The sequence below is a fragment of the Sinohyriopsis cumingii genome, chromosome 8, assembly GCF_028554795.1.
Source record: "Sinohyriopsis cumingii isolate HCF-2022 chromosome 8, ASM2855479v2, whole genome shotgun sequence".
Lineage (NCBI taxonomy): Eukaryota > Metazoa > Mollusca > Bivalvia > Unionida > Unionidae > Sinohyriopsis > Sinohyriopsis cumingii.
Window position 1 is genome coordinate 82,760,710 of NC_142968.1, and position 16,857 is coordinate 82,777,566.

At 34.3% G+C, this 16,857-nt stretch overlaps 1 protein-coding gene across 2 annotated transcripts in view; it reads right to left on the bottom strand.

The window, feature by feature from the left end:
- Positions 1-3,307: 3,307 nt before the first annotated feature.
- The window catches only part of LOC149794009 (uncharacterized), a 32,224-nt gene continuing 18,674 nt past the window's right edge, over positions 3,308-16,857 (bottom strand). For both annotated transcript variants that reach the window (XM_089967943.1, XM_089967942.1), the window contains 13 exons: positions 16,137-16,298; positions 15,596-15,800; positions 14,994-15,157; positions 14,089-14,265; positions 12,801-13,031; positions 12,124-12,294; positions 11,559-11,762; positions 9,408-9,674; positions 7,656-7,838; positions 6,416-6,571; positions 6,083-6,115; positions 4,280-4,364; positions 3,308-3,872 (listed from right to left, as the gene is read on the bottom strand). In XM_089967943.1, the coding sequence (XP_089824069.1) occupies positions 3,725-3,872; positions 4,280-4,364; positions 6,083-6,115; positions 6,416-6,571; positions 7,656-7,838; positions 9,408-9,674; positions 11,559-11,762; positions 12,124-12,294; positions 12,801-13,031; positions 14,089-14,265; positions 14,994-15,157; positions 15,596-15,800; positions 16,137-16,298 (2,186 nt within the window). In that variant the 3' untranslated portion in view covers positions 3,308-3,724. The remainder of the gene's footprint in view (positions 3,873-4,279; positions 4,365-6,082; positions 6,116-6,415; positions 6,572-7,655; positions 7,839-9,407; positions 9,675-11,558; positions 11,763-12,123; positions 12,295-12,800; positions 13,032-14,088; positions 14,266-14,993; positions 15,158-15,595; positions 15,801-16,136; positions 16,299-16,857) is intronic.

Here is a 16,857-nt window from a genome sequence, read left to right on the forward strand (position 1 = left end):
CAGATGGTATTAATCAACTTTCTACATACGTGTTTTAGGAGAAGTTCCGTCTGCTCCTGAACGTACTAGGATACCCACAACACCAATTCAACGGGCACTCCTTTCGGATAGGGGCTGTCACTACCGCAGCAAATGCTGGGATTGAGGACACCTTGTTAAAACGCTAGGCTGTTTGACCTCTGATTCTTATTTGCGTTATATCAGGACCTCGAATAACGCCATTCTATGTCCATAGCAGGCCATGTGTGGATCTACCTGTTTTATATATGAAGTACCGTCGTATCAGCAGTTTCATTTACGTTGTTAAAGGACTGAGTTCATCTGATGGAAGCGTGTGTGTTCTAATGTCGGTTAAATCGTATGTGTCAGTGTATTCGTTCAGATGTGATCATTCAGATTCTTTACATTGAGTTATTTCTGAGAAGGGAGTAGGCAGATCATGTGTATTGTGTTAAGGGTTTCATTGTGCTTTGGAATTCTTCAGTGTTTCTATGGATTGTGATCATCAGACTCAGTCGCTCTGTGATATGTGTTTCATATCGGTACTGTGTGATCATCAGATTCATTCATCCGGTGAGGTGTGTTTCGCACCAGTAATGTGTTCACAATGGGGTCTGTGAAACGGTATCATCAGATTCACGGGCAGCGTTTTAAGCACCGTGTTTACATACTGTTGTTAGGTGTATATATGAGGTTTCCTGTTCAATCAGTTTAACGAATGTGCATCTGACTTAATGATAGAACTACATGAACTTTATGCATTGCTGTGAAGTAGACTTTGTGGCTCTTTATGAAAACCTTTACTTTATTTATACACCGATCCTGAACGGGAAACAAGCCATGATCATTGCAGTGCTGAACTTACATGTTTATAGTTTGTCTTAGTTTCGTCATATATGACTTTCTTACAGATACTTGCATCACAGCATTGCTTACAACTAAAATCTAGATATAATGTGATTTTAGTCTTGGTATCACCATAATATTGGATGCAGGCATGGTTCCCTGAACAGTAACACCTTGGCACTCCTTCTTCCTGTATTATCCGTTATGGTGATTCACAGTCATATATTTCTTATTCGTTTTTCTTATACCTAATTGATTTTATTGATTGTTATTTTCATGCTTATTTTAACAGAACTGCAGGTACTTCTTGTCTATATATAGCCGTTCATTGGGGCTCTGTTGCATACTACTGCATACTACTGCTGTTCCGTTCTCGGCATGCAGCATCACTTGGGAACTCTGTCCCCTATCCACTCGACTTACAGACATAACAAGTTATGGCAACTCTGCCTTAATACAGCGGCCATTCTGCCTTATCAGTGATGTCAGTCAGTCATCCTGGCGAGTCCGCCTCAAACATCGGCAATTCTGCCATGACATCACTCAGACTGGCGAATCTGCCTCATAGATAGGGCATGTTGGCCATTCGGCCCAGACATCACTCAGACTGGCGATTCCGCCTCATAGTTACTGAATGCTTATCTACCATTTTACCACACCCAACCTCTTGCAGCTGTGGTTGAAACACAAGGAATGGCAAAGATGTATGCTTCTGTACTGTTTATAATGCTAATAGTTGTTAACTAAAGAGTTTGAGATTATTTAATGTATCATATATGCAGTTCACCTGTCAGTCAGTCCAGCTAGAAGTAGATGAGTGTTGGGTGAATGAGCAATATTAGTTATGGCCACTTGCCCACCATTCCATCTATGTTAGATTGTTTCAATAGTAGAAACTGATTTGAAAACATGTATAACCATTTTTATGGAAGTGAACACGGTCAAAAATTATAAATATTTCATAACATAAATAGCACAATATATAATGTATGTTGCGTTGAACTTCCCCAAGAGCTTATTCTTATGAATTTATGAATTTATTAATTGCTTACTTAATGCTAATACTTTGAATTTATATTCTGATCCACAAGTTATTAATTTTAACCAATGAAATAAAATTAGCACAGCGTGCGCGCTAAAGAAATTTCATTAAACAAACGAACGTTATGACATTCTTCAATTTTGAGACTTTTGTTCTAAATGACATGCTTGAAGATGAGTAATACTGTACATTTGTATATTTTAATTTTGTTTTTGGTTTGTTTCATTAAAAGTATTCAAAACGTTTTAGTATCCATATAACAGAAGAACAAAAGATATTTTGCAGAAACCTGCCTAAACCTCTCGGTATAAAGCATTCCCGTCCGTGATCTCTTTGAAGTCAGTGGATACGTGTTTGGTAAGGACATGCATAATACGTTCTGAACAAAACTTGTGGTTTTCAGATATAACTAACATCTCAACTATTACATGCAAATATTACAAACAAATTTCAATTTAGTAATATTGAATTAATAACTTTTTGCTGAAATAAATACGCAAATACGCACCGAAAATCTTACAGTTATAAGAACTCTCCGGATGAACAAAATGTTCGATTAATTCCGTTGCTGTTTAGCGTCTGATCAACATTCGGAAGTTTGCATCGTGCGAAGCCAATCGAAGTAGAGTGTCCTGCCCAGATCTAAAAAAGGTGGACACCAAGGCCTTGTCTGTGCAGGATTCGACCCCGCATCCTTAATTTCGCACGTTTGATTAGCTGACAACTGAGCCATGGAGCGAAATGAAGGCAAAGCAACTTTTTATAAGTTATCATCGGCCAACCAGCAGTCATATTTTGCGCGCTATCTTGACGTCCGTTTAATGTAATATAACATAACTGAAACATATCATGCAACGCAAGATTTAATTTAAACACTTTTACAAAACTATTAGCAGCAGACAGTATAGTTTATTACTATATGTTTGAATAATTTCATTACTTATTTAAACAATCATATGGAACATCGACGACTGCTCACTGGAAATATATTTATCATGTAAATACAACGTGTACGTATAAGATAAGATTTTGATTGAAACACCTAGTGCATTTTAGAAATTGCGTACACATGTGCAAACTAAACATGGCAGACAGCATTCTAAAAATAATTAATTACAGTACTGATATAGTTCAACGTTTTTATGTATCGGATACCTTATGTCGATCAAACTATATTCATCTGTGTGAGATGATATACGAACTCTTAAAAGAAAACTAAATATGAAAATGAAATTTAATGTAGCCAGTTTACTGTTAAACCTTTTATTGACATTAAACAGAATAGCAGAATAGTGAAGATGAAAATGATATCATTAATTGCTGGCATAGTTGTTTGATTTCATTTTAAAAGGAATAAGGACTATATTATAATCATATTTAAAGGTATATGAGAAATCCAGATAATCACAATGAATGAGCAGCTATAGAGAAAATAGAGATGAGATGTGACGATTAGGCAAATGTAATTTGTAACAATTATTATTTAAAACCACGTAGGTTTTAGCCTTGTGTAACAGACCTTCCTTGCGAGTCAAAAATGCAGAAATATTTTTAGTTAGTTTAATTTCTATGAGGATCGAACATATTAAAAATTGGTGATACTCGTTGTGAACATATTGTTCCTTCGCTATAAGATTTAAATAACAAATTGTTTCGTTGTAAGGCAACATACAAAACAAAAACATAATCAAACTCTACGACAATGTACACAAATGTATCTTTAGGCACGAGGCACTCTCAAGTAAAACTGGACGTCAATAATTAGGACTCGCAAATACATCTGATCCATCCGAGTTTTAATTGATTGTTAATTCAAGAAAGACGTTTTTGCTTTGTTCACATTTGCAGAATGTCCATCGGAACTTTCTCCACTGATTTAGAAGGCTCAGATGCAACCATCTTTCGTTTAAACTTTACATTTGCTACTTGATCGCTGCAATTCAGATCCAACGGATATGGTGAGATGATGTGTATCTTTGGTCGCCTACAATATAATACAGTAATTATATTATTTGTTACCTACATGTCAGTATAGAATAAAGCCTTCTTCTTTACAAAAGGATAGCCTAAAATGTGTATTTATTTCAAACTACAGAATCGTAATGCAGAGGTACATACTAATGATTCCACTTTTATCTTGTCTGCAACAGCTGCCGTTCTAGAAATTATATTTATCGTGAAAATTATGTGCAATATAAAGCATGCAAACATGTCTTTGAAAAGAACTTGAGGTATGATTTTCTAGGATTTGTTGTTTAAAATAAATTTTATTTTAGGCGGTGAATCAAAGCAGGACAAGCTATAGTTTTCTGCAGACACCACGACAGTAAATAGTTATATTAATAGTTGATTTCTAGCAACAAAACTACTACGCAAAAAAGCAGCTCATACTTGGCTCTCTTTAGAATGTACGTCATGAGAATTACAACCAATACCACCAACACTCCAGCGCTAGAACCAAGGGTTATTGCAAGCACTGAAAGACAAAGAAGGTCAATACATCAGTGGTAGGAAACGTTCAACTGTATAATGTTTTAAAATAAAGACTGGCTAAGGGACAACTTAAAATAGTTTGGTTTACCATTGTGCTTTGAGAAATTTAATCAAAGATACACCAAATGATATTGGTACTGATTAGGTGTCAACTGTTCAGAATAAACACCAGCATTTCTAGATGAAGTATGAAATCTTAATTTCTAGGGAACAGACTCACAGTGTATTTCTTTCTTAGCCTGCTTCGTGTGAATTTGCCCCAGATAGCTAAGGAAAGTTATGTAACTGTGCGTATAGATTATGCTCAGAAATCAGTCTGTTTTCGTTGTAAATTAACCAGTAAATCGCAATAAAGCAGTAAAAGTGTTAGACAAATTAAGATTGTGACTTAAGTTAGGTTTGAATTTTCCCAGATCGATTTCTCGTTCAAAGTGATTGCAATGATGGCCTTGCCTGAATACTCCATTTGATTCCTCAGATAATTGATGTCCAATTATAACTGTATTGCCTGTAGTAAAATCGATGACGATACAGCTGTTCTCCCTGAGGATGTGTCTTTCAACTTAAATTAGAAGTCCGTTGGCTTATCTGTCTCTATTTGTCTCCAGACAAAACCAAGGGTATCATAAGCACAGTTGTGCAATATGTTGTCAAATGTATACTTTCCCATCCAAAATGAACATCAAAATTAATCTAAAGTACAAATTACATTTTCAAAAGATTGGTTTGCAATCAGGCAGACTGCAATGTAATGCGAAAAATGTTAAGGAAAGGCTGATAATACTATCGAGTATTCTAAGACCTGGTAGGAACATGACATCATTGTCTCTCTCAATCCCTCCTCCTTGTTTCCCCATGAAATTATTTGCGCACGTGTTTAATGAGAAAGAAATCGGTGGTTTTGCTTATATTAACGCTTGAGTCGATTCCATTATTTTAACTGGGAAACCCTTTTGAATTGTGCTTGAATAGCTAATACTTTCATACCATGCTAACGTCTAAATAGGTTCAATCATTGTTTGTATTACTTTCTATAGCAATAATAATAATAATAATAATAATAATAATAATAATAATAACATACAGCACGTAAATAACACATTATGCAACAAAAGTCAGCAAAGAACAACAACTATTAAGGATAAATACGTCACACATGATACTAAATTGAATCAAAATACTTTTGAATGTTTCCTAACATAGAGTGGTTACAATAATGAAGAATCAACCGTAAATGAGATATAAATACATCAAAAAAAGGCAATTACATGTGAAAATACACATGGAAAGGACGCAACACTTCCAAGACGGACAATGAAAAAGGTGATTAATATTGTGATCCGCATCTAGATGTCGAGGAATAATACTGTAAATGTTAATAATTTCTTTTCTTTTACTTTGCCTAAAACAATGACCATTTTGTTTCAATGTATCGATTTTTTTATTGATATTGCCATGTTAAACAAACACGTACACGTTCTGTTAGAAATGCAAAGGTTCTACTAAAGAAACACTTCGTCGTGCATTCGATATGATAGCACCTTTGCTTCAAACGAAGAATGATTAAAACCTTAAATCGAGATCATTGTAGACAAGCAGACAAATAGTGCAATATATACTTTTTATTTCGTACCTATGGTTGTAATAAAGTAAAAAATTGAGAAAGTATAAATATACAAGCTGATTAATTGGTACAAAAACCTGATAATCCCTGTACTTCCAATCCTGGTGACCCTGAAACAAAAATATAGCAATTACTACACAATGATATCATATTGTTACGCCGTGTTGATGGAATATAAATTAGATTGCTCTTGGTACACACAATAAATGTATACACCTACTATATGGTTATGATCCACTTAAATATGACTAAAATATTCATAGAAAGTTATATCAAGCACAAACAATGTCGTCTTATTTGCGTTGCATATATTTTGAAGTCTTTATTTCTTAAATCAGAAAGCACTTTCAAATAATGATGCATAATGAATAAAGAAATTAAATATGTTCTTCCAAACGTTTTATACTAACCATAGCAGCTGTCTATGCTCCTTGATCCTTTACCAGTCGTTGTAAAGCCTTTGGAACAAGGAATGCAACTGGTTTGTCCATCTTTGTCTTGATATGTTCCAATGTCACAAAATTCACAATAGTGACCGGCCATATAAGTTCCTTTCCCACAAGGCACTGGTGAAAAGATAAACATTTGATCAGCTTCATGCATATTAATGAGAAGCAACTTGTCAATGAATGCAACAGATACGTAAAGGTAGTTTTTAATATAGTAAATTACTAAACGTACAAGGTAAAAAAGAGATTAAGAACAGTAGTGATATGAATTATTTTTTTAATAAATTTTCCAGTATAATTCATGTCATCCTCCGTTTTGAAACATGTTATTTTAGCGGTTAGTTTGTACTGATATTGTTTGACACGCTCTAATCAAACACAAATTTTAGTTTAATAAGCTTGGAAGAGGACGGCTTTCAAGGTCGTGTGTATGGGTAATGGGCGGGTGGCTTGTACTAAACTTGGTTGCCATCAATCATTTGATTTGGTTTGCTACAAAACGAGTGCCAAAAGCTGTAAGACAGCAAAGTGTTATCCCTCTGTACATACATTTATTGATACGTGAGTTATCGGCAACAATTATCTGAATGAAGTATTTATTGAATGGAATGCTTTACAAGGGAGACAACCAATATGAGCACATCTTATTGCCCATCAGTCATCAGACATCACTGTTTTTAAGCAGTGGTTACAGCCAGTTTCAAGTTAACTCTGCAACAATGGTCATGGAATGTAGGAGCCTTGATATAGCCAACTGATCGGTAAAAATCTTATGACCATCAGATATCAGTCATCTCTGCTTTTAAGCAGTGGTTATAATCAATTCCAAGTTAACTCTATGACAATGGTCACGGACTGTAGCAGACCTTAAAAACCTAACTAATCGGTAACAAGCAGTTTGGAAACGGGACAGTTAACTTCTTTTGAAGTGTGTTTAATACATATCTTAATGTGATTTGATTCGTTAACATAATGCAAGAAATAATAATGAAATACGTCAAAACAATTAAAATATTTTGTTATGGTTTCGCATGCGACAGCATGTGTATAAAATATTTTCTAAAAGGATAGAATTCATTTTATTGCGTCCCATATATCTCCTTCGCATAATTTAGTACAGACTGTATAGGTTTTGAAATTATTGGGAGAGCGAAACATCTAAGCATCTAAAGAGTTTGAATGCTATACACATACGACTTACGACAATAATAATTGACTCTAACAAGACCAGGAGCGCAGACGACCCCTCCAGAAAACTGTGCATTCCCCAAATCGATGAAAAAATCCTGCCCAAATAAATGAACGGTAAATTGTCCGTTGCTTGTCGCATCTGCAATGATTCGCATAGACCTGTCTAGAGCACTGATTTTATTTCCCGGATCTCCTAGTAGAAATAAAGAACAAAAATGAAGGATGAAGTCTTCTTTTGCAAGTCAATAATATGAAAGAAACACATAAATGGCATTAATTTAAATTATACTGCTATTCTTATAAATAAGTTTTGCTTGGATTCTTCAGTTGTGTAGTAATTTTTTATTACTGAATAGATGACGTGTGCAATATCATTATTATACCAGTTTACAGCTGGATCTTTTTTCGTTGGTACCAATCACTACACTTTTTAACTGTTCCGGTGCCTCGGTAGTTTCCGCCGGTAACCAAAGTTCGCAAAATCCGGATAAATGTTGTTCCGAATTTAATGGTATTAACAACATGTTTTCGTTTGATATGACATAAGAAGTCAACAAACTATTATTATTATTATTATTATTATTATTATTATTATTATTATTATTATTATTATTTATTATTATTATGCACAACAATTGTATTTTTCATAAATTAATACTGAATCTTGCATATATAATTAAATTCCTGATTCTTTAGTCGAATGTTTGAAACGTGTTACGTATGCCAACTTCGTGTTCAAATGGAGTTTTGAAATGTATTCGGTAAAAATCAACAATTTTTCAAAAGTTTCCAATAATAAAGACAAAATAAATGTCACTGTTTTGTATTTATATGTCAATGTGTTAAAGACATGCATTCCTCAGTAAAACTGAGAATAGTCCTTATATTTTCAAGAAAGCAGTTCTCTGCTGCTTGAAATTAATGTAATTTTTCAGCTCCACTAAATATTGTCTCGTTTGTTGAGTTAGCATGTTATAGGTCTGCTAACACTCTGCCATATATCTTGCACGCGCGTTGGCATTCCACTCAAAGATTCCCTGCCTATTATGTCAATAGTATCGGCAATAAATTATAGTCTTCAGTGTCAATACATCCTTTTTATCAATAAGATCTAAAGTGCCAACACGGTGTCTTCTGCAGAGCTTTAGCGTAAGCTTAATCAGCTCACTCTAGTTACAATCTTAGATTACAATATTAACATTCACTTAGCAAATTCAGCTGGAATAAGGCAGCGACCATGTTATTTTAGGGGGTGCGTGAGTCTGCAGTTTAAAGATTTTTGTTCTTCAAATAATATAATGGATCTAATATGGTGTTAGTTTACTATAAATCATAGCAAATTATTGACAGACGGAATTTTTCTTTAAACTATTGTCAGGCCATTGTCACAGACCAATACATTGTAAGTCCATAACATAATTGCAGTACACGTACCGCCGTATATTCAACAATACCGCTGTATACCGCGTACAAGCTTTTTAAATGTACCATTTCTACTAATTACGTAAAATGTATATCGTTTTCTCTTATCTCAAAGTTCTGACCTAGAGGCAAATATTGGACCATTCGCGCATTCCATAGAAATATCGACAAATAGAAAAGCATGGATACAATTCCTAGCAAAACATTTAATGAATAGGTGAAGCGGTTTACGGAGAGTGGTTTGATATTAAGTCTTAATATAAGGTTATTAAGCGCATTGACCTTCTCTTCTGGTAGTAGCATGGATGCAAAACAAGACAAATCGGATAATATAATATACCTATAGAGGGAGATGTGGACAAAGTAATAGTAAATCCAGCTCTTGGTTGGGTTACAGATCTCTGCACTCTTGAAGACATACAATTTGTTATTTCAATTCCTTTTAGTTCACAAGATTTACTCTGTAAACATTCGAGTCCTTTGGTAACGTCGAGTACTTTTGTCATAACTTCCTTTTCCGTTAGTTCCGAGTGTCCTGTATCTTGGCATTCCAGATCTTTGTAATATGCAGTAAATGTCAAATTTATATGATCAGATGGACGAATTTCTGAAAAGCAGGAAAACTTATGTAACATTTAAACGTAGACAATAATCTCGTCCTTGTGCAAAATGAGAGAAATCAGGTAAACTAGAATTAGAAGTAACATAAATTATATTGTCTCACTTAAAATGTATATTCTGTGTTAATCTTGTTTTGGCTCTGTTGAATTCCAAGTCAAAAAATATTCTAAATTTAAAAATTTATCAAGATGAGAAATATGCACATATTTTGAAAAACAAAATCCGAAAATTGAAAGTCTCCCGTAGAAGAATTTCCCATTGATGTCAATAGGATACGAAATGTCCAAAAATCCTGAATATTTTACGAAATTTTCTTTCCTTAACGCCTAACTTGAAAGTGATGAGCGCAGCTCTTGACTTTTACTTTACCCGATTAATCCAAAGCAATATGTGCAGTATTAAAGTGCAGTCTTAGCAATCGTTGCACGATTTAAAACCAGGATCTCATGATAAAAAAAATATAAACAGTGGCATTAGTTAAGTATGCGTTGTCAAATTGTATTCTTTCCATTGTATATTAATGGCGAGTGACAATAATTATCATGTTTCTATACCTACAATGCATACTCAGATTAAGGACAAATACGCGGTAATTAAATCACACAAAAATAACGATTTAATAAACATCAAGGGTGTCATCTTATTAGATATCTTTTATAAATTATTGATTATATCAGTGTGATAATAATATAGTAACATTTTTAGAGTGTCTGGTACCAATAAACCAAACGAAGGGTATCAGCTGGCGACTTATTCTTTGGTCTTGTACTAGAATGACCTAAACGCCATGCCAATGTTATAATTCTGTTTACTATATCTAAGAAATACATGTATTATACTTCACATTTTCTTTACGAAAATAACAAAAATACATAGATTCTCTATACGTCGGTCCAATGTTAATATTGTATAAGATTACCAATTTAATAATAGATTATAATAGACAACATTACATGGTACAAAAATCGCGATGTCTAAATTCAAAATAATAAATATTTGTAAAATGAGCGCTGATGTCAAGTATATATTAGCCCGTTTCGTATGTCACTTTCTGAATGCATATTAGGTTTCGGTAATAAAAGAATTATCCAGTCAGAACTATCATAGTGATATTTTAAGTGATATTATCAGTGATTAAGTACCCCCGTGAATTGATTTTACTGTAAACATGATATCAACAATCAATGACCGTTTTCAAAGAGTAACGCCCTAAATTAAAACAAAAATTAACATTGGCAACATTCTGTCACAGTCACCTTATCTTGGGTGGCATACAATCGTCCAAGAGCTTCATTTTGTTCACTAGTTACGTGCCACAAATTCGCATCATGATCACGTGATTACGACTGGCCTGGTGTTTGTTATCCATTTATATTAGCTGTCAATACGTTTTTTTTTATTATAGTCGGTCTATGTACATTGGAGTCACATCAAGAACTTTGCCTTGAATTCAGACAATCGTTACATTCAAACCTAACTTTGATAAAAGAGTTCTGATGTCGGATTGATCAGTTACTTGGGGGCAGCTAATCTGACTTTAGTAGTTTCAATTTCATCTGATTCTGAGTATTTGTTATTTGGGTGCTTGTGAAGGTAATTGGGGTAATCTTGAGGGCAAATGAATCCGATGTAGAAGCAGTTCCGTAGAGAACGAATATATTCATGACGACAGCTCTATAAACGGTGACTATATTCCATAGATACTTATTATAAAAGAACAATATTCTGGTGAATTACCTGAAAGTATAAACTATATTTTATGTGTATAATCAAGAGGTAAACTAAAACGTAATATGCAGCAATTTGAGCATATAGATCACAACCATCGGTCGACAGCTTTTCAAAGGCATTATATTTGATCGACCCTTACCAGAACATGATGGAAGACGTCCAAGAGGATTGTCATCTGTCTGGACGTTCCACTCATACAATGTGTCTGGTCCACAACTATAGTAGTCAAATGGGGAGATGTCAAAATCGAAACCATCATTGCAGTGAGCTGTGCAATTGATAGCCCCTGAGCTATTGAAGCACTCCAATGTCCCGTTATCTGGAGGACGTAGCTCTGGACACACTGAAAAACAAGAGAGAGAGAGAGAGAGAGAAGTGATGTTAACATAGCATATTTTGTGTTGCAACGCCAACCATTGTTTACGAAAGTCGGAGATTATATTTGTTTCGAACTAGAACGGTTTCGAGTTGAAATATGTCATTCGACTTTCTTTCATAAGGAATGGAAAAGAACACTATTGTATTACCTCTCAGAGATAATCGAATTAATAGTAATCCATATACATCGTACTGTTCTCTTTAAATTTTCAGCCTTAACGATTTCAATTCCTGCTGTTCGGTTACTAATAGAACAAGAAGTCTCCCCTGTCGACTTTTACTCTTTTATTCATACTCATCCGTTAGATGCTTTATACATGACACACCTTTGCAAACAGATTCGTTGCAATGCGTAGACCCTTCTGCACTTCCCACACAGTATCTGCCCCCGTTGTCTGGTTCAGGACTATTACATATACGGTGTCTCGTTTTGATTCCTTCTCCACAAGTTTTGCTACATGAAGACCAATTTCCCCACGTTCCCCATTGTCCGTCGACTGGAGGAAAGAACATAACAGATAGGAGAGAAGTTATTATGGTACGATTTGTGAATACTGTCTAACACATTGCATGTATTATGCTTCGCTGATGTAATTGAAATCAGTAACGAATCTACATCCTAAACTATATCCATATGTATTGCGGTCCGGTTTACCAGATACCATGTGTCAAGTTCTCATGTCGTCTCTCTACTGCCTATGGAATGTAGCCATCGTAATGCAGTGCTTGCTTGTACTTAGATTGCTCAAACACCTTTGACAAAGATCTAGAAAGGTCTATCGCAGTAGCATATCGTCTCCAGTTTGTTGCGTATACTATTTGTAATTTTGAGAAGTATGATTGTTGTCCGTACATTATACACAAGTATCATTCATAAAGTATTTTATTTCGGGAAAAAAGGGAAAATAAAATATAGAAAAAAGATTTTACAAATTATGTAATATTATTTTGTAATTTTTCATAATAACTAATACTGTTATATATACATATACAATAAACGTGCCCATTTCTATTTCGCAGTACTGGCCAGTGTATGTCGCAGAACAGACACATGCGTAAGATGCTACGCCATCCAAACACGTTGCTCCGTTCATGCATACATTCATAGTGCAGTCGTCTAGGTTAATATCGCATTGAGACCCGCTGTATCCTACTTCGCAAAAGCACGTGTAGGACCCTAGACCGTCACTACAATTACCGTGCTGGCATGGTCCACTGAGGCACTCGTCCAAATCTATAATAAGAATGAGAAATGTTTTTAACGTCATTACGGTCTGGAAAATTGTATTCATCAATATGAACTTAATTGGACGAGATGGTGGTGGTGAAACCTTAAGGTTAACAAGTACCATTCAGTAAGAAAAGAGCATAATATAAGTAAATTCTTAGAATCACAGAGTAAGGAATGAAAAATAAACGATTCCTATCGCTGATATGTGCTTTTACATCATTTTTATTAAAACGATACAATATTTATCCACCTATCCATTCATGCATCCCTAAATTTATGAAGCTATCTAAGCTCTGTCCATATGTTAATTTAATATTTATCGTTATTCTGAGGTTTATATCATGCAAATCGTTCACCTTAAAGTGGTTTAACACTTAGATATGTCACAATGTTGATGCCAAGGTTTTAAACAGAATTATATATTCGTATTAATTCTAAATGACATTTACGAAACCCGTTAAATAATACAAGGTCATCTTTTTTTAATCATCCAGCTAATTATCTGAGAGGGGTTTTGATTTTGTGAATAATAGCACAAAAAACGTGTTACTGATGTGTTTCTTTTATTGCCTTGTATGTTCAAAATCAGTTGAAGATATACAAACTAAGCAGTGTATACTACGTTTCTAAAATTCGTAGGATATATTTATATATTTATATCGACGATGATTACACCTGCAGTTCGATCATTTACTCCATTTTCAACGTCGAATCGAATTTACGAATAGGTACAACGGTGCACCATACTCTCTCATGCTTGATACGGGCAACATTTCTAAGCGATGAACATAATATATGAATGCAGTTGAATATGTTTAATATTAGACTTAATCTTGATATTCTAGTGAAAAATAAGACCACCTGAGAAAGAATGTGAAACGACTGTATGAGAGCTAAAATAATTTTGGAATGTTCTTTGTAAGTTATTGCCGCATATCCCTCCCTCCCTTCCTCACTCTCTCTCTCTCTCTCTCTCTCTCTCTCTCTCTCTCTCTCTCTCTCTCTCTCTCTACATGATGAGATACAGAGAAACTAAAATGTTCCATAACGAACGATTCACCATCGCATTGACTAGGAGTATGGATAAAAGCTCCTTCAAGGGTTGCATGTTCAAATTCATTCCAGTTAAGGATATCCCCTCCGTTGGTGTAAAAGCACTGCATTCCGTTAGGCAGCTCAGCAAGGTCGGTTGTTTGGAAGACATTGACTTGTGAAACGCTTCCAATGAATGTGTTCTCTACAACACATTTAAGTTTAACAAATATGGGAATTTACATAATCATATCATTGATGCTTAAGGTTCTATTAAAATGATATATAAAATTTTACATTGCTTCAGTTAAATACAATGTGCGTTTCTAAAGTAGGCAGCTTGCTCTAAATTATCTAATAAGATTTCTTTAAAAGAAACATGTATTGTGAATTAATGTAACAGATATAACATTGTTTCAAGAAATTTCCTGGTCGTAACTAGCAAACTAGTACGCAGATAACAATTCAACAGCTTGTTACAACGAGGTCAGTATTTTTCTACATATGTTGGTTGTTTCAATGGTACAAAAATAATGGTGAAATCGTTTCAATTGGGATCCAAGGAAGCTTTGATTTAAGCCTACCTGGTAAATATAATCCTGGTAACGATAGATACGATACGTAAGCAGAGGAAAAATCATTCTAAAGGTTTACATTTGGTTGTTAACGTTTAAAATGTCCATGGCTTACAGGAAAATCTTTAACTTAAATCAATTTAAATATATTTTACACTATCAATATTAACAGATGATCATACAATTTATTCTTCAAGGACATAGTGAGTGACGCTAGCTATATCTGGTGAAGCAAAGATTAACTTTCGCTAACGCTGCCAATAATTGAACGGGGTATGAAAAGTAAAAATTCCCGATTTCTCTTCTGCGTGATATCACATGCTTAATTTTGTTTACAGAGAAATTAATGGCTGCATACCTCCTATAACAATGTTTTCTAGAAAGACTTCTCCCGAACATGGAACAGTTTCTTTGAGTACAAAAGTCTGGTCAAATCTCAGATGTATTCCACACATAGTAATGATAAGCGTAAGATGATGCCACCGCCCGTCAGCAAACCCTTCAGTTGTAACAAACGTTAAGCTAAAAATACAAGCAATGACATAAGTAAGCTTTTAAGATTGTGTCCCGAGCGAATATTTAACTTTATCTATACACTTTATAGACTTGCCATTTTGTGAACTTAAATACACATATTATTACGATGAAAAGAGTTCAATGTGTTTGTCATTAAAGATGAATAAATGATTACTACTTTGGAAATACGATATCGAAAAAAACCCCATAAGAAAATAAAGCATTTCAGCCATATGTCAATGAAAAAAGATATAGTTTATTTAATACATTTCTATCAGTTCTTGGATAATCGTTCCAGAAACTGAAGCGTACTTTCTATTTTTAGGAAATTTATATTTACATATTTAGATTTAGATATGATGAACACTCAAGTACAAAAATATTCAACTGAAACATGGTTTTTAAATTGTTCTGATGTTTGTGGAAAGAAGAAAAATATCTTACCCTAAATAATTGATTCCAATATTGTTCGTGCCCCATATCTCGCATATATCGGTGTTATTTGTACCCATCAATCTCAAAATGGAGGCGTTATTCATGCGATGCACTCTGATCCAGAGGGAAATGGAGAAATTTGTCCTCCATTTAGAGGACAATGGTATTAAAGAGACACTGTTGTTTTTTCTGTCAGGAAATTCAATGTCAAATTCTGTAAATAAATTCAAAAAAGGCTTTGATCGCTTAATAAAACACAACTCTTACCGAAAACAAAGATTTATTTCTTTAATTAAGCATTTAGGAGAATCTATCGTATTAAGAGCAAAAATATCAATATTTAATAGTGACCCTATCATTTAAAACAAAACCTGCATCACTATTAGTATTATCAATTGGGACAAAATCAGTTCTTTTCAATCTATTGAGAAAAACTAAATAGAAACGTATGCCATCTCAAAACCAAATAATAAAAATGTACGCATTATTACAGAAGAATTTGGAACCATAGGTTTGATATAATTATGATCTCTTTTTTACAAAATTTTACCTTCGCAGTTCAGGTTTGTGGAAGAGCCTGGCAAGAGAGTCGTCCGAGAACCTTTGCACCGTATACAGGATGTTTGCCCGTAATTTGGTTGATAGGATCCCAGATCACACGCTGAACAAGGTTCTACGCCGTCTGATGACCATGTGCCAGGATCACAAGCAGCTATAATTATTACAAAATAATAATGGGGTGAGTGGGATGAGAAAAATAGTATGTATGTATGTATGTATGTATGTATGTGTGTGTGTGTATGTGTGTGTGTATGTATGTATGTATGTATGTATGTATGTATGTATGTGTGTATGTATGTATGTATGTATGTATGTATGTATGTATGTATGTATGTATGTATGTATGTATGGGGAATGGGGATGAGTACATAACCCGGTGGATTAGGCAGCTGAAATAGGTTATATTTAAAAGACCTGTTGGGTTAGTTCTTATAATCATGCATTAAATATGGGACCCAGGGATACAGTCTTTCCTCTTCGTTCGTTTTATAAATGTCATTGATTCAATTTATAATTTTATGAATATATACAGTACATTGTGGGTTGTGTATATAGCTGAGTGTTTGCCTTAAGTTCCTATTAAGTTATCACTTTATAACTTTGAGAATTAAATGCTTCTGTCACTAGACTTATTTTGTTGGTTTTGCTTCTTTCAGGTACTTAGTTTAAGACAGTAGAGTCGTAGAATAACCATGTCAAGGACTTTAATG